Here is a 19,498-nt window from a genome sequence, read left to right on the forward strand (position 1 = left end):
TTTTAACACCTGGATCCTGCTATGCCTGAAGCCATCTGTTGAAATTGTAATTCTTAATTATGTAAACCAATAGACTCTATTTTGTGATTAAAGATGTTTCTGTTACTTTCCACTTAACATTTCTTACAAATATCTCCATGGTGATTATTTGTCAAAGAATATTAGAAGTGATTGCCCAGGTCATCCTGTTTGTCATTAACCCCAACACCATTGGTTATTGTCTGTTTAAATAGCATTATTCTGGTAATTTTTATTATCTCATGAGACAATGTAAAAGAACACCACTGAAATGTAAATACACAATATTGGCAGTAAACAAAAGTGAAATTGTTCTCATAACTATAAAAACACGAGAATGCATCAAATTTACTTATGGTGCAATTTAGGCCCTCTTTAAGAACAAAGTTACAGAAAGATAGACATAGAAAACTGAATTCATCCTGAAACAGTTCCAGCCGTGTGCTGCAGACATCTTGCCCACAGACAGAGGATCAATTCTTGATGCCTTCCTATTATGTACTGAATTGTGTTGCTCCAATATTCATATGCTGAAGTCCTAAACCCCAATGTGATTATATTTAAAGATAGAGCCTGTATGGAGGTAATTCAGTTTCAATTAGGTCATAAGGGCAGAATCCTAACTTCATAGGACAGGTGCCCTATCGGAAGAGATAAAGACACCAGGAGCTCAGTGCTCACACAGAAACTGCCTCATAAAGTCACAATGAGAAGGTGGCCGTCTGCAAGCCAAAGAGAAGCCTCAGGAGAAGCCAATCCTGCCCCCAGCTTGATCATGGGCTTTTAATGTCAAGAACTCTGAGGAAATAAATGTCTATAATTTAAGCTACTTTATCTGTGGTATTCTGTTCTGACAGCCCAAGCAGACTAATACGTTTCCTTTTTACACTTACGTTATGTGTTTTTACTTGCAAAGGAGAAATAGCATACTTCAGTGTGCATATAAACTTAAAAATACAAGCTGCTTCTTTAATTTATAGGTGGAGTTAAGCTACCATACTTGCTATGTTGTGATTTGAACACACTGAAAATCCCTTTTCTGAAAATAATCACTTTGTCCCTAAAACACCTACTTTAAAGGCTGATTTTTATTCAAAAATGACATAAGTACTTACGAAGGACCTATTAGATGTTTTAATACATTAATAATAATAATATGTTTGTTAGCTTACACTCTGTGATTGATAAAGTACATGTCCTTTTGGTGCAGAAATAGTATTTCTAGGTGCAGGTAATGTACTGGGTAACAGGATTAAGAGAGAATGCAACAGGGAAGAGTTTGAGGTGGAAGATGTTTTATAATAAAACATAATCATTTTATAGGGGAAATAAGTTTTGTTGTAAATCATATGAAGTTTTTGTGAAAATACACAGAAACTGAATATTTGTATGCAATTAAAGAGGTTTACTTGTTTTTTGAGCTTTCTAGGAAATAAAAATTCAAAATTATATAAAACGTCATTAGGAAATGGGTCATTTTGCTAAATAATTCACATTAGAATTCCTTTATATAGGTCCCTAAAATACCTAAGGGTCCAATATTTTACTTTGGCATGGATTAAGCAGGATGTGAGTAAGAAGTAGAAAATGAAAATAACTACAGCATCCGGGAAAGGATTAAGAGTCTGTAGGCTAAGCCGTAATGGGGGAATTTCTTGGAGACTCCATGTGAAACAAGCCAACTGTGTCGTTCTAGGAAATCTGGTCTTAAGAGTCACCTCAGGTTGGGTGCCGTGGCTTATGTCTGTAACCCCAGCACTTTGGGAGGTCAAGGCAGGCAGATCATTTGAGTTTAGCAGTTAGAGACCAGCCTGGGCAAGACAGCAAAACCCCGTTCCCTACAAAAAATTTTAAAAAACAGCTGAGTGTGGTGACCTGTGCCTGTAGTTCCAGCTACCTGGGAGGCTGAGGTGGGAAGATCACTTGAGCACAGGAGGCAGAGATTGCAGTGACCCAAGATCATGCCACTGCACTCCAGCCTGGGTCACAGAGAGAGACTATCCCCCCAACACCCCCTAAAAAAGATTTACATCTTAAGGGCAGCACATTTCAAGAGACGATTGGCTGAGGGGGGCAAATAATAGGCTGTGAGCCTATACAAGTCCAGTGCTTGAATTTGAGCAAAATAAATAATCTTGTGTGAGTATCAGGCTAAATTTCTTACTGCAGAATAGGAAGCCTGGAGTTGTTTCTTCAAAGGGCAGGAAAGGTACTTGGTACTCAGGCTATGGAGGAAAGGGAAGTGGAGTGTTGGGCCTCTGCTTCATCTGCATTCCTACACAAAATTGCATGAATTTCCACTTTTGCTGCTGTGAAAAATGGGGCTGATGTTTTTCCTTCTAATTGGCTCTGGTGAGAGTGAGGCTGTGAGAGTCAGCTGGGATAGTGACTAAGCAGGACAAGTGCTAACTGCTGGATCCATAATTGATTTAAATCTCTATTTCAAACGACAAAACATACAGGTATATCCTGTCTTATTGGTCTTCACTTTATTGCACTTCACAGATCCTGCATGTTTTACAAATTGAAAGTTTGTGGTAATTCTGTGTCCTGCAAGTCTGTCAGTGTCATTTTTCCAATAGCATGTGCTCGCTTTTTGTCTTTGTGTCACATTTTGCAAATTCTCACAGTATTTCAAACTTTTCCTTTGTTTCAAATGCTTTCTTCTGCCCCCACTTAGATGAGCACTGTATTTTATCTTTAAGTATATTAACATGGTGACAAATTGATTTATTTCATTTTTTAAAACTTTTATATTAGGTTCAGGCGTACCTGTGAAGGTTGGTTATATAGGTAAATTGCGTGTTGTGGCAATTTGGTGGACACAGATTATTTTGTCATCGAGGTAATAAGCATAGCAGCTGATAGCTTTTCGATCCTCACCCTCCTCCCACCTTCCACCCTCAAGTAGACCCCATTGTCTGTTGTTCCCTTCTTTGTGTCCGTATCTACTCAAAGTTTAGTCCCCACTTATAGGTGAGAACATGAAGTGTTTGGTTTTCTGCTTCTGTGTGTGTTTGCTAAGGATAATCGCCTCCAGTTCCAACCATATTCCTTCAAAGAACATGACTCATTCTTTTGTATGGCTGCATGGTATTCCACGGTGTATATGTACCACATTTTCTTTATCCAGCCTACCAATGATGGGCATTTAGGTTGATTCCATGTCTTTGCTATTGTGAATAGTGCTGTGATGAACATATGCGAGTACGTGTTTTTATGGTAGAACGATTTGTATTCTTCGGGTATATACCCAGTAATGGGATTGCTGGGTCAAACGGTAATTCTGTTTTAAGTTGTTTGAAAAACCACCAAAGTGCTTCCCACAATAACTGAACTAATTTACATTTCCATGAGCAGAAGATAAGCATTCTCTTTTCTCCACGAACTCGTCACCACAGCATCTGTAATTTTTTGACTTTTTAACAAACAGCCATTCTGACAGGTGTGAGGTGGTATCTCATTGTGCTTTTGGTTTGCATTTCTCTAATGATTAGTGATGTTCAACATTTTTGCATATGTTTGTTGGCCACGTGTACGTCTTCCTTTGAAAATTGTCTGTTCATGTCCTTTGCCTATTTTTTGTCAGGTTTGTTTATTTTTTGCTTGTTAAGTTCCTTACAGATTCTGGATATTAGACATTTTTTGATACATAGTTTGCAAATATTTTCTCCCATTCTATGTATCTGTTTACTCTGTTGATAGGTTTTTTTTTTGTTTTTTGTTTTTTGGTTTTTTTTTTTTTTGTGGTGCAGAAGCTCTCTAATTAGGACTCATTTGTCAATTTTTATTTTTGATGCAATTGCTTTTGGCATCTTCATCGTGAAATCTTTACCAGGTCCTATGTTCAGAATGGTATTTCATAGGTTATCTTTCAGAGTTTTTATAGTTTTAGGCTTTACTTTTAAGTCTTTAATCCATCTTGAGTTGATTTTTGTATATGGTGTAAGGAAAGAGTTCAGTTTCAGTCTTCTGCATATGGCTAATCAGTTATCCCAGCACCATTTATTGAAAAGGGAGTCCTTTTCCTATTGCTTGTTTTTATCGGCTTTGTCAAAGATCAAACAGTTGTAGATGGCTGGCAATGTTTCTGGGTTCTCTATTCTGTTCCATTGGTGTATGTGTCTGTTTTTGTACTAGTACCATGCTGTTTTTGTTCTGTACCCCTGTAGTATAGTTTGAAGTCAGGTACCGTGATATCTCCAGCTTTGTTCTTTTTGTTAAAATTGGCTTGGCTCTTTGGGGTCTTCTTTGGTTCCATATACACTTTACAATAGGGTTTTTTTTTTTTCTAATTATGTGAAGAATGTCGTTGGTAGTTTGAGAGGAATAGCATTGAATATATAAATTGCTTTGGGTGGTGTGGCCATTTTAATGATACTGATTCTTCCTATCCATGAGCTTGGAATGTTTTTCTATCTTTTTGTGTCATCTAGGATTTCTTTGAGCAGTGGTTTGTAGTTCTCCTTGTAGAAGTCCTTCACTCCCCTTTTTAGCTGTATTCCTAGGAATTTTATTCTTTTTGTGGCAATTGTGAATGGGGTTGCATTCCTGATTTGGCTCTCAGCTTGACTGTTATTGGTGTACAGAAATGCTAGTGATTTTTGTACACTGATTTTGTATCCTGAAACTTTGTTGAAGTTGTTTATCAGCTGAAAGAGCTTTTGGGTCAAGACTATGGGGTTTTCTAGATATAGAATCATGTTGTCTGCAAACAGATAGTTTGACTTTTTCTCTTTCTATTTCGATGCTGTGTATTTCTTTTTTTGTTTTGTTTTGTTTTTTTGAGACAGAGTCTCACTCTGTCACCCAGGCTGGAGTGCAGTGGCATGATCTTGGCTCACTGCAACCCCTGCCTCCCAGGTTCAAGTGATTCTCCTGCCTCAGCCCCCCAAGTAGCTGGGACTACAGGCACCCACCATCACACTGGCTGATTTTTGTATTTTTAGTAGAGAAGGGGTTTTGCCATTTGGCCAGGCTGGTCTGGAACTCCTTACCTCAGGTGATCTTCCCACTGCAGCCTCCCAAAGTAGATGCCCTATATTTCCTTATCTTGCCTGATTGCTCTGGCCAGGACTTCCAATACCATGCTGAACAGGAGTAGTGGAGAGGGCATCATTATCTTGTGCTGGTTTTCAAGGGGAATGTTTCCAGGTTTTGCCCATTTAATATGATGTCACTGTGTGTTTTTCAAAGATGGCTTTTATTATTTTGAGATATGTTCCTTCAACACCTACTGTATTGAGAGTTTTTAACATGAAGAGGTGTTGAATTTTATCAGAAGCGTTTGCTGTATCTATTGAGATCATCATGTAGTTTTTGTTTTTAGTTTTATGAGGTGAATCACATTTGTTGATTTGCAAACTTTTCCATTATTAGTAAAATATGGGGAGATTAAAACAGTTTGTGGAAAAAAGCAATTAAAAGGTAAAAATCAGAAAATATAAATTTTATTTCTCAACATAAGCTCCATCAAGTTCAAGACACTTTTATAGGTGATGATACTAGCCATTTAGTCCATCCCTAAAGACCTGAGGATCTTAAGAATTTAACTATATCAATGTTGTAATCTTCTCATTATTGAAAGAAGAAAAATTGGTGTCCTTTAAAAATATTTTGAGAGTGGGAAGCAGAAAGAAGTCAGAAGGAGCCAAATGAAGATTGTAAGGTAGATGCCCAATGATTTCCCATTGAAACTCTCCCCAAAATTGTCCTAGTTTGATGAGAGAAATGAGCAAGAGCATTGTCATGATGGAGACTCCCTGGAGAAGCTTTCCTGGGAGTTTACTGTTAAAACTTTGGATAACTTTCTCAAAATACTCTCATAGTAAGCCTAGGTTATCATTCTTTGGCCCTCCAGGAAGTCAACAAGAAAAATCACTTGAGCATCCTCAAAAACTGTTGTGAGAACCTTTGTTCTTGACTGGTCTGCTTTTGCTTTGACTGTAACACTTCTACCTCTTGGTAGCCATTGCTTTGATTATGCATTGTCTTCAGGATTATACTGGTAAATCCATGTTTTATCTTCTCCTATAATTCTTCAAATAAATGCCTCAGGATCTTGACCCCACTTATTTAAGATTTCCATTGAAAGCTCTGCTGTTGTCTGCAACTGATCTGGACACAATAGTTTTGGCACCCATCTAGAAAAAACTTTACTCAACCTTAATTTCTAAGTCACAGTTGTGCAAGCCAAACCAGTTGAGATGTCTGTGGTGTTGGCTGTTGTTCTGCTGTCTCAGTTCCTTTCAATTAAGGCACAAACAAGATGTATTTTTTTTCCTCACAAATTGATGTGGATAGTCAGCTGCTGCAGGCTTCGTCTTCAATATTTTCTTATCCCTTCGTAAAATTGAGTTCTCTTTTTGTAAACTGCTGATTCCTTTGGGACATTGTGCCTATAAACTTTTCATAAAGTATCGGTGATTTCACCATTCTTCCAAATAAGTTTCATCATAAATTTTATGTGTGTTCTTGGTTCCATTTTAGCAATATTTATGTGGCTCTGATAGGGGCTTTTTTTAAATAGATACCTTATTGTTCTTAGTGCATCAAATTAGATTCTATTCAGACATATTATAATAAGCTAGCTTGTTTTAGTGCAGAATTTTTGAAATCCATGTATAGTGTTTTCATAACACATATTTTCCATGATTTTTTGAAGACCCCTTGCATTTGTTATGGCAATCAGTGACCTTTGAGATTACTACTGTGATTAGTTTGGGGAACCACAAACCATGCCCGTAAAAGATGGCAAACTTAGTTGATATATGTTGTGTGTATTCTGACTGCTCCACCAACTGGCTGTTCCCCCTTCTGTCTCTCTTCCTCTCCTCAGGCATCCTTATTCCCTGAGACACAGCAATATTGAAATTAGACAAATTAGTAACCTTAACAATGGCCTCTAAGTGTTCCAGTGAAAGGAAGAGTGGCACATCTCTCATTTAAATCAAAAGCTACACATGATAAACCTTAGTGAGAAAGGCAGGTTGAAAGTCAAGACAGGCTGAAAGTATGAAATTTACCTAAGTTGCAAATGTGAGAAAAAGTTCTTGAAAGCAATTAAAAGTGCCACTCCAGTGAACACAAAAATAATAAGAAAACAAACTACCTTAATGTCGATATAAAGTTTCAGTTAGTGGCCTTCATATATGATCAAAACAACCATGACATTCACTTAAGACAAATCCAAGTCCAGAGCAAGGCTCTACCTCTCTTCAATTCTATGGAGGCTGAGAAAGGTGAGAAAACTGCAGGAGAAAAGTTGGAAGCTAGCAGAGGTTGGTTCATAAGGTTTAAGGAAAGAAGCCATCTCCATAACATAAAAGTACAAGATGATTTAGCAAGTATGGATATAGAAGCTTCAGAAAATTGTCCAGAAGATCTAGTTAGGATAATTGATGAAGGTGACTACACTACACAACAGATTTTCAATGTGGATGAAACAGCTTCTGTTGAAAAAGATGCCATCCATAACTTTCATCCTTAGGAGAAGTTCATGCTTGACTTCAAAGCTTTGAAGTATAGGCTAATTCCCTTGTTAGGGGCTAACACGGCCAGTGACTTTAAGTTGAAGGAAATGCTCATTTGCTATTCTGAAAATTCTAGGGCCCTTAAGAGTTATGCTAAATGTCCTCTCCCTGTGCTCTAGAAATAGGACAATGAGGCCTGGGTGACAGCACGTCTGTTGACAGCATGGTTTACTGAATATTTTAATCTCACTGTTGAGACTTATTGCTGAGAAAAAAAATCCTTTTAAAATATTACTGTTCATTGTGAGTGCACCTGGTCACCCAAGAGCTCTGATGGAGATGGACAGAAAGACTGGTGTTGTTTTCATGCCTGCTAACACAATATCCATTGAGTAGCCCATGGATCAAGGATTAATTTTTACTTTCAAGTCTTATTACTTAAGAAATACATCTTGTAAGGCTGTAACTGACATAGAGAGTGATTCCTCTGATGTGTCTAAGCAAAGTAAATTGAAAACTTTTTGGAAAGGTTTCACAATCCTATATGGCATTAAAATAATTTATAATTCATGGGAGAAGGTCAAAGTATTGAGGTTAACTGAAATTTGGAAGAAGTTGATTCCAACCCTCATGAATGACTGTGAGGGGTTCAAGACTTTAATGGAGAAAGTCACTACAGATGTGGTATAAATAATAAGAGAAGTAGAGAACTAGAATTAGAAGTGGAGCCTGAGGATGTGGCTGAATTGCTGCAATCGACAAAACTTGAATGGATTAGGGGTTGCTTCTTATGGATGAGCAAAGAAAGTGGTTTCTTGAGATAAAACCTACTCCTGAAGGGAAGATGCTGTGAACATTGTTGAGATGACAACAAAGGATTTAGAATATCATATAAATTTAGTTGACAAAGCAGCAGCAGAGTATGAGAGGACTGATTTTAATTTTGAAAGAAGTTCTAAAGTGGGTAAATGCTATCAAATAGCATCCATTGCATGCAGCAGAGAAATCTCTCATGAGGAGAAGACTCAATCAACGTGGCATATTTCATTGTTGTCTTAAGAAATTGCCACAGCCACCTCAATCTTCAGCAACCATCACGCTGATTAGTAAGCAGCCATCAACACGGAGGCAAGACCCTCCACCAGAAAAAGATAACAACTTCCGGAAGGTTCAAATGATTGTTAGCATTTTTTAGCAATAAAGTATTTTAAAAATTAAAGAATGTACATTATTTTAAAGACAAAATGCTACGCCACACTTAATAGACTCCAGTGTAGTGTAAATATAACTATTATATGCACTGGGAAACCAAAAAATTTGTCTAGTGTGTTTCATTGTGATAATTGCTTTTTTTTTGCCTTGGTCTGGAACTGAAACCACAATATGTCCACAGTATGCCTGTATTAGCTATACACTCTATTAAGGAACACATCTATTGTGTTAATGGAATGCTGCATTTTTTTTGAGAAGGAGTATTGCTCTGTCTCCAGGCGGGAGTGCAGTGGCATGATCTCAGGTCACTGCAACCTCTGCCTCCTGGGTTCAAGCGATTCTCCTGCCTCAGCCTCTCAAGTATTTGGGACTACAGGCATGCACAACCACACCCAGCTAAATTTTGTATTTTCAGTAGAGACAGGGTTTCACCATGTTGGCCAGGATGGTCTCAATCTCTTGACCTTGTGATCCACCCACCTTGGCCTCCCAAAGCGCTGGGATTACAGGTGTGAGCCACCGCTAATTTGTGAACCCACAGAAAGCTCTAAACACCATGTAACTGTGAAGGATGAGCAGCATTTACCTAAGTTACCTGGAATCATCCCTACTCAGGTACACTCAGTTCTGCTAACTCATAACTAGTGCTACTAAGAAAGTATATTATGGAGTTAAAAAAAAGACACAATAAAAAAAGAGAGACATTGGAGCAGACAAATAATAGTGAAAAATGTTAAGGCTGAGCCCGTTAGCAAAATAAAGATAGAATATTAACAGGTAGCTCGTCCCCAGGCGCACATAAGTAGCTCTCATTAGTGATAATGGAAGCTTTGTGAGCATTCCAGGAAGACTATGTTTCTGAGTAATATCCTTAGGAGGGAGGCTAGAGGCAATAGCTGGAGTAGTTATGAAGGTGGAAACACAAACAAAGAATAACTGAGAATGCTTATTTGGAATTTGATCTGCCATAAGAATTTTTATCTCTTTAGCTCTTCAAATTACTAGGCCCATTCTAGAAAACCAAACTTCTCATTACAAATTTCTTCCTTTTCTGCCTTTCTCTCTCTCTACCTATCTCTTTCTCTCTTTCCCTCTCTTTCTCTTCGCATACCCTCCACATGACATATCTGTGATATTTATATATAAAAATACATAACACTAGTGTGGGAATATTGAATGGAGTCATAAGGACTTTGGAGATTTAAAGACCTGGCTTTGAGTTTCTGTTCTTCCACTTATTAGCAGTAAGCCTCAGTTTCTAATTCCAGAAATTGGGATAATAGTCCTTCACCCAAATGCTCTTCTGAAGATTAATGTATAATGCACCAAAAACCCTGGTGGGTTGGGTGTAGTGGCTCACACCTGTAATCCCAAGATTTTGGGAGGTTGAGGCAGGAGGATCGCTTGAGGCCAAGAGTTGGGACCAGCCTTGGCAATATAGTGAGATCTCATTTTTATTTTTATTTTTTTAAATAGCCAAGCATGGTGGTGTGTGCCTAAAGTCCTAGCTACTCAGGAGGCTGAGGTGGGAGGATCATGTAAGCCCAGGAGCTTAAAGCTGCAGGGAGCTATGGTCGTGCCACTGTAGTCCAACCTGTGCAACAGAGCAAGACTTTGTCTCTTAAAAAAAGATAAAGAAAAGGAAAAAAAAAAAAGCCCTTGCCTCACAGGCTTTACTTTGATCAAAAATGCTTTGGAAAAAGACTAGTATTCATTTAAGACTGAGCTGAGTCCTCAGTAAAAATCAAATGAAAAAATAAATGGATTTTTCCTATCATTGTTTGAGTTTTAGATAGGATACTCAAAATTCACATCCTAGTTGTAGTCTCATTGCACTTGAGCAAAGAATGATGAGAAATACTACCAAACCACACATTGGTAACTGAGATATTTAGGACAGAGCCTCACACAAGTGTTGTATTGTATGGTAGGAATCATTTCGTTTGACTGAAACATCACTCTTCCGCGTTGAGAACACAGCAGACAGCTCACTATGACTAGCGTTAGAGCTTAGTGAAGGCTTCTTTTCTCTTCATTATGCATTTTTAAAGTTGATAAAATTTGTGCCATTTGTGCCAATAATTTGAACAGGGCATTCAGCATCCATTTTTTGTCTAAAGAGAGAAGCCTTTCTTCCCTAATTTGAAAAGTTTGGATTAGTTTTTCACACTGAAAAATCTATATTTAGTCTAGGATGTCAGATGACTTTTTAACTGAATCCCTGGAATTGTCTCCCAGCATCTCTGGGACTGAGGCCATCCTGTGGCTGATGTAGACCAAGGTCTGCTGAAGAAAGCTGCTCATACTCTACCTGACTTGCAGTGCAGAATGGGACAGGAGGTCTCATAAAATTAAACCAAGGAAAAGGAGTTACAACTTATCTCTAGATGTTTGTGTAAACTGGCTATTCAATGTTGCTAGCCTGCTATTAGTCAGGAGTATCTGAACAAGTGGCTAATTCTTCTCTCCCTTTTATTTCTGGAGATTTTAGTGTCATGTAGGCATAAAACCAGAGTACCATTGACAACTCTAACTTGTTTCAACCTTTCTTGGAATTTTCTCATCAGCACTGTCTTGGGCCCATGCTTTGTCCTTCAGAGACTGGACTCTTGTTTTATTAGCCTGACATTTTGTTCTGACCTCTGTTGACACCTTCTGCCCTCTGGCGTGCACTCTGTTTAGTAGCTTCTTTTACTTATAACTAAAGCTCTTCTGCTCGACTCAGACAAACTCATTGATTTGCAATCTGGTCACACTTGCATTGCTCTATCTAATATAACATCTTTTCTTTTTCTCTAGCATCTCTGTTTTTGCCATGACATTTATTCCGCTTCTTGCATTTTCATTTCACTTTCACTCCTATTCTGATTACAGATTAAAAATGTCTGCATTATACCAGCGGGGAAAAGCTATTCCAGTTCAGAGAGATCACTGCGAAGCATACCTTACATCTTTAAAGGACTTTATGATTTCACAGAGCATCTTCACACACACAATATCTTACTTGATCCTCACAACAACCCTGTGAGGTAGGTGTTAACATGTTCATTATACAAGGGTGGAAATAAAAATGCTGAGATACACAGAGGCATGCCATCTAGAGTTCTACTAGAATCTTAATAGTATGAATCTTGGGTCTGTGTGTTAAAACGTAAAGGAAAGAAGAGTTGTGAAAATGTAGTCTGTTAATCAGTAGAGAGAAACCAAAAATATAACATGTAATCCCATAAGAGATTTTTAGAACAAAAGAATATTGGTATTCTTTTTCATGATCAAAATATTTTCGTTTGAAATGACCAGGTAATACATGAAAAGTTTTATTTTTGGTTTAAATGGGTTGGATAAATTGCCCAAGCTCGACTACACTTCAAAATTAAAAATATATATATATATATTTATATATATATATATATGCTGTAATTTGGAAAATAAGAAGATGAGAAGGTAAACTAAGAATCAATTTTTAAAAAATATTCTAAGGAATTAAAATTTTTTTATCTCCTCTGCATACCTATCCAGCCCTGTTCTTCCCCCAGTATAGCTTAGATGTATTGTAATTGCTTGTTCATTTGTCTACATCTCTGAGGGACAATTAGCTCTGTAAAACCAGAAACAATTATCTCTTATTAGCTGTTATGTCCAGCTCATGGAGGTACATAATGGACATGTGAATTAATGAATGACTGAATGAACAGATTTTCTTCTATGACATCCCTATCTCTGGTTGAGAATAATGTTTGAATATAAAGAACTCTCATATTATCAGTACTCATGACAGTTCTCCTAGAACCCAATAAATTAAATTGTGTTCTAGACTCTAGGTGAATGGGTATAGTCCAGCCTGTGCAATAGAGCAAGACTCTGTCTCTTAAAACAAGAAAAAGAAAAAGAAAAAAAGCCCTTGACTCAGTCTTTACTTTGATCAAAAATGCTTTGGAAAGAGACCAGTATTCATTTAAGATTGAGCTGATTCCTCAGTAAAAATCAAATGAAAAACAAATGGATTTTTCCTATCATTGTATGAGTTTTAGATAGGATACTTAAAATTTACACCCTAGTTGTAGTCTCATTGCGCATGAGCAAAGCATGGCGAGAAATGCTACCAAACCACATATTGGTAATTGAGATATTTAGGACAGAGCCTCACACAAGTGTTATATTGTATGGTAGGAATCATTTTGCTTGACTGAAACATCACTCCTCCAAGTTAGGGTGAGAACACAGCAGTTCTCCTAGAACCCAATAAATTAAATTGGGTTCAAGACTCTAGGTGAATGGGTGGCAGAGAACTGAGGAATGGTTGGAGCAGCCCTCCAGTCCATGCATGAGAGGTGTCTAGGCTGGGGGTGATAGGGGAGAGGGGTGATGGTGGAGTAATTGGAGTAAGAAGAGGTATGAGCATGGGAGCAGAGGCCCAAACAGCACCAGGGACCAGGAGAGGAGGCCATGTGGAAGTCAGGTACAACACGGGAACCAAAGTCATTTGGAGGAGTCACAAAAGGATCTTGGAAGTCAGTTGTGCAGATGACTTGTCCAGAGGTGAAGGGCCTTTTAATGAGATGGTAGCAGAGGATGTCCCGCCCAACCCACCTGATCTTAAGAGGGCCCCGCCCTAATATGATCAGTGAGTTGTACTGGTCCTGACACATATATAAAAGAGGAAATTAATTATTTTTAACATATTTACAGAAAGCCTTACAAAATTTTAAAAATGTATATGAAAAAATTCAATATAAATTTTCACATACCAGGATTAACTAAAGATGTGGGGAATCAGGCACTTTCATACAGAATAAATTGGTACAAGCTTTTAGCAGCCATTTACAAGAATTCATCAAGTGGTAAAATGTATATAACCTTTGAACCATTGATTCTACTTCTAGCAAATTCCCTATTAAAAAGTATTCCCACAAGATTACATGTGAGAGTGTTGAATGTAGCATTAGTTATTAAAGTCTGACCAAAACAAACAAAAATCATTTAGTGTTCAGGACTAGAGGAGTGAATGGCTATATTATGGTGATTATGGTATAGCTGAATAATAGAATAATGTGTAGCCATTGAGAGAAAAGAGGTAGAGCCATATATAATGATATGGACAGATGACTGACATATTAACATAAGCGAAAAGCAGAATATACCACGTTAGATGTTTATGTATATCATTCTTTCTTTTTAAAGCATTATGCAGTTGTTATATACTCTGCATGAGGAGGGAGGGCATGGTGGAGAATGCAGAGGCTGTATACAAACATCTCTCTTACTCCTTCCTCAAAGAAAGCATGTGCATAAACTCCAAAATAGCCATGAAAATATCTGTAACTGAAAACATTTCTGAACATATCTGAAGAAAATGTTCAAAGCATTTGATAACCTTAGGTAATGGAAGATAGTGGGGTGCTGTTTGCAGTGTAAAAATTAAAAAAAAATAGTTTCTTATTTGCAAAACTTGACTAAAGTCAATGTTAAGAAGCTCAGAGAAAGCCTCAGGAAAAGGAGATAAAAACAAAAGATAAAATAAAGGCAGAGATAAAGATAACATAAGGATAAGAAGGAGAACTTTTTAAGAGGAGTTCAGCTGAAAGTAAACGGAGTGAAAAGGAGAAAGAAAGAAGTAAGTCAAGTAAAAAGTATACAGCAGGTGGGCCGGGCATGGTGGCTCATGCCTGTAATCCCAGCACTTTGGGAGGCTGAGGTGGGCAGATCATGAGGTCACGGCATCGAGACCAGCCTGGTCAAAATGGTGAAACCCCGTCTCTACTAAATAACAAAAATTAGCTGGGTGTGGTGGCGTGTGCCTGTAATCCCAGCTACTCAGGAGGCTGAGGCAGGAGAAGAATCATTTCAACCCGGGAGGTGGAGGTTGCAGTGAGCCGAGATGGTGCCACTGCACTCCATCCTGGCGACAGAGCGAGACTCCATCTCAAAACAAACAAACAAACAAACAAAAAAACAAAAAAGTATACAGCATTCAAAAGTGACCACATTAAAGAACGAATGGATAGAATGGAGAAAAGACAGACAGATTCATGTTTCTATTGTTTTAATATAACAGTAATACTCATTAAGTAATACTAAAGTACTCCGAAGAGACACAATACTCTGTTGTACTTTGAAAGCATCAGGATTACACTAATGACTACTCTAATGGCTGGTATTCACAACCATGCCCTACTTTGTCTAAATATGTCATACCAACACAATATTAGGTTAAAATAATTAGGGCAGATAAATTGGTACTGTATATTTCTAGATAATGATTACAAATAAAAACTGCTAGATTTTGGTACATAAAAGGATTTGCCATTATCTGTCTAAAACAGACCCCTGATGATTAAATATGATCACCCTGTTTGTGTTACCTATCCCATGGACACACAGACACACACACACCTCACATGTAGTTTCTACTGGGAATACAGAGGGAGGAGCCTTTTGATTCTGAGAAGTTAAGTGGGGATTCCACATTCCTCTTCGTAATCCTTTCATCATATCAGTATACGTTCAGCCTAGACACAACAATTGACTTACAGCATGGCAAACAGAAGACATCTCATCTAATATTTAGTTTTAGTTTAATATTTAGTCCAATTAACAGGTTGTGTATATTGCAACATGAGGTCGGCAGTAGATTGACAAATATTCTTGTTGTGAAATCTATTCTGTTGTAGGTTTAAAGGTTTAGAACATGGAATACCACATTTCAAGTTTTTAGTAAAATAAACAAAAAGCCCCAGACATCAGATAGTTAATTTTTCAGGGTTCTTAAACTGTCCAAATTCTTATATTTAAGGTTTCATTTAGTAAGGAAGGAGGTTGTAATTGTTTCTATTCATAAGCTTGATTTTCCCTTAGTGGATAGAAATTTACTTGAAAATTGAACAATTTTCTTTGTGGAATTTTTAGAAAATAGTATTCATCACAAAAACAAAAGACAAACGGATAATGAGATTGAAAGAGTTCTATAATATAATCTATTTGTTTTACCCCAATTAGCATGCTTATTTGTAGAAAATTATGTTTGGCTTCCATAGAGTCTGTATGGATCTGTGCTGAAGTTCCCAACATTTGCCTCAAGCCCAGATCTCTAGTATCATAGACTTACTTATTACAAGAATTCACACAGAAAACAAAATACTATATACTTACTTAATGTGTTTTCACTCCCCTTTTCCCCTTTCTGGCCTTTTGGTCCAGAATTTCCTTGAGAAAAGAAGAAAAATATTTGTTTTTAATCAGGGCAATTCACAATGTTTGCTTTAACTGGAGACAGATCATCACAAGGTAATTAAAATATAAATGTATAAGAATGGACAGATATTGAAATGTATAATAACATTGTATAATGTTAACAATAAAAATAGTTATTAGTTAGGAAGCTCCACTCTGAACTCAGTATTGTGATATTTCAAATTATTTACAAGGCCCTAAATGCCCCATTTTCCTAAATCAAGCAAAGCTGAAGAATAAGGAGTTTGTTTTGTACTTATTTATCCTCCTTTTCTCCTCTTCCTTTGACTGGGTCTTACTCACACCCCCAGGAAGTCCAGTGCCTTCCATGAGCTCCCACACCCCGTTCTTCTATTCACATTACATTTATGGTTTTCATTTCTTTAGAGTGTACCATCCCCAAAAACTGGGCTGCCAACGAATTTCTGGGAGCGTTGAGATTCTTAGTCATGGGGAAGGTAGGAAGATCCTTGGAGCATTCACATCTCTAGGATGATCACCTTTGGTTTTGAGAAAACTCACCCATTTATACAGGGGTATGGTACAAATATTTCATATGAGGGTCAGGGCTTCAAATGGATGCAGAAACATTGCTAGATCTTTTTTTTTTTTTTTGCCAAGGGATTGCTACTTCACCCATTGTCCCATTTTTAAAGGGGTCTGCAGGAGATCTTTCTTTAGTACCAAGAAATCTCTTAAGATTGGTGCTGTTCCTGCTTATTGAGTTTTTTTTCCAACAGCCATGAGATACAATCAGATCTTCAAGTAATTATTGTCTTGACATAAATCTAGAACTGATCCTAGTGCTCTCTGTCTCAAAGTCAAAACCTTTGTTAATGTTTTTGATTCCCTCCAGCAAAACTGAGAACCTTCAACCTTTTCATCCTAGAGCTCAGAGGATGTAGTTTAACAACCATAGACTTCAAAATAATAATAGTAATAATTTAGAAACCCCTGTGTTGAATTATTTTGCTCTGCTACTTACTGGGTATGTGACTTGGGACAAGTCTTTAAATCTTTCTGAGCTAAAGTTTATTCTTCTATAAAATAAAAAAATAACGCTTTTCATTGTAGAGTTGCCTGTTCATTAAGCACTTTGCCCATAAAAGATACACATAAAAGATCTAGTTCTTCTTATTCCTATTCTTCACCTCCTAAAGCTTAGCTGGAATCTTCTCTTTGTGATTTTATTCTCAGGGAATGAGAGAAAAACTCTTTCATCGCAGTTCATTTTATATGGTACAATTATATATAAATTTAGTGTTTATATTTATTTTTGATTTCTCTAGTTTACATTGTCTTCATCTGTGCTTTATTTTGAACATGTGTCATTATGTATTTCTTAGAGAAGATTTTTGCATCCTAATTTACCAGCTAAAAAAATACATATATATAATGTAACATATACAATCAGTAGCATGAGACTTGAGGCACTTAAAGAGTAAACGTTATTCCCAATTGAAATTGTATTTTGAAGATTTAATGAAATGCCAACCATTTTATATCAGGTCATAATATCAAATTTCTAATTCTCTAATTGCTTTGCATAATGTGATTATACTTTATATCATTAAATTCATTTCTTAATTGTAATTGAGTTGTTTCAGGTACTGCTAAATTGGCAAAAATCGTTGCTACCACAAAGCACCCAAAACCTTTCCTATATTTTGAGAGCATGCTTTAATAAAATATAGTGCCAAATTTTCAGATTGTCCAAGAGGAAAAAGGTCTAAGAAGTTGTTAAAAATTAGGGAAGGGAGGAGTTAAAACAAAGTTCTAACTCTTTTCATAAAAGAGAACATAATAAGCAAGCTTAATTTCATTATTTCAACATTAACTTCACAATGAGAAAAGAGAAAGAAACTATGCATTGTTCTTAGAAGTCTTTTCACACAGCAACTTGTCTTAGATATTTCAGAATAGACATGCTTAAGCCAGAGACATGCTTGACCCACAAAAGGTCCTTGTAGCTCTCAGATTCTATGATAAATAAAAAATTAGTTTCATGTTTTTATTTTGCTTTTGTTCTTATACCACTGTGACTTTTCCTTTTAAAGATGGTAAAATAAAATGCCTTATCTTCTTATAAAAAACAAACAAATGTTTTGTATCATTTTAACATGATTCAGAGATTTGCTTACCGATGATACTTGAAAATCTTTTCTCACACTTGAAAACAGCAAAAATATCCTTTCTAATGGAGAAGAATGTAGTGGTCCTTCAGAATGATACCTTTGGTTAAAAATCAATGCAAGGGCTTGGTCCAAACCTAGAGTTAACTGTCTCCTGTCCGATGTATTACTCTTTAATAAAAAGTAACTTATATTTCTAAAAGCCATTCAAAAGTAAGAACCAGGTCACATGTAAGAGGATATTCTAACTTGAAAGAATGTAAGAGGGGTGTCTTCAATAACATCATCATAATTTCAAGCATTTTTTTTTAGTGCCTCTTTTTTTTTTTTTTTTTTTTTTTTGAGACGGAGTCTCGCTCTGTCGCCCAGGCTGGAGTGCAGTGGAGCGATCTCGGCTCACTGCAAGCTCCGCCTCCCGGGTTCACGCCATTCTCCTGCCTTAGCCTCCCGCGTAGCTGGGACTACAGGCGCCCGCCACCATGCCCGGCTAATTTTTTGAATTTTTTAGTAGAGACGGGGTTTCACTGTGTTAGCCAGGATGGTCTCAATCTCCTGACCTCGTGATCCGCCCGCCTCGGCCTCCCAAAGTGCTGGGATTACAGGCGTGAGCCACCGCGCCCGGCCTTTAGTGCCTCTTATATGAGCCGGATACTAGGTTAGACGTTTCTGCCTACATGCCTTAATTATACTAACCAAATTTCTGCAGCTGTAGCCCGCCTTTCCATCCCTCGTTTTTTTCAAGCTACTTTGAAATGTGATCATCCTCTCTCCTAAGCCTTGTGCTTCTTCCTGGTCCCTGAATTCCTCACCTTATACCCACTCATTAACCTTACACTATCGTTTTGCTTTGCTTTCCTCTGTCTTCAGCCACTCCTCCTCTATTTTATCTTTCCATAAGCATTTAAGTGGTACTCAGATCCTTCCTTCAAAGAAAAAAAAATCATATGAAACAAACAAAACTAACAAAAAATGCATCTCTTCCTCCTCCTCTGCATAGCAAGGCAGCTTGAGAGTTGACTCTACCACATCTCCAACCCTTATCAACCATTCCCTTCTCCGCATACCCTAATCTGGTTATCACCCCACCCCACAGAATCTGCTCTGAACAATGGCAACATCCCCACAGCAGCAGGTGCAAAGGGCTTTTTGTAGACTTCACCTTACTTGACCACCTTCGAAACTCTGTGTTTGTCTTTTTTCATGCTCTGTTCTCTGGGTTTTCTTCTTCAGTTGGGCTACTTCTCTTCCATTTGCTACTTTGTTCATCTCAGCCTGTACTTCTGGAACAACTTAAAGCTTTATGCTATGCCCCTTCTCTTTGTACCTTTCCACTCTCTTCCCATAAAATATTATTAAAATCAGTGGTTCTGAATAATATTTATATAATCATAGATAAACTTTGTCTTTTAATCTCTGGCCTCTACTCGAAACTTC

General features: G+C 37.3%; 1 protein-coding gene across 2 annotated transcripts in view; it reads right to left on the bottom strand.

The window, feature by feature from the left end:
* MSR1 (macrophage scavenger receptor 1) overlaps window positions 1-19,498 on the bottom strand; it is an 87,868-nt gene that overhangs the window by 19,780 nt on the left and 48,590 nt on the right. Inside the window, exons 8-9 of one of the 2 annotated variants that reach the window (XM_019031880.3) lie at window positions 15,852-15,905; window positions 11,648-13,342 (exon numbers count right to left, since the gene is read on the bottom strand). In XM_019031880.3, coding sequence (XP_018887425.3) covers window positions 13,299-13,342; window positions 15,852-15,905 — 98 coding nt within the window. In that variant the 3' untranslated portion in view covers window positions 11,648-13,298. Of the gene's footprint in view, window positions 1-11,647; window positions 13,343-15,851; window positions 15,906-19,498 lie in introns of those variants that run through there. The other variant, XM_019031879.3, reaches the window with a different exon arrangement.

The sequence above is a fragment of the Gorilla gorilla genome, chromosome 7 (assembly GCF_029281585.2).
Source record: "Gorilla gorilla gorilla isolate KB3781 chromosome 7, NHGRI_mGorGor1-v2.1_pri, whole genome shotgun sequence".
NCBI classification, from domain to species: Eukaryota; Metazoa; Chordata; class Mammalia; order Primates; family Hominidae; genus Gorilla; species Gorilla gorilla.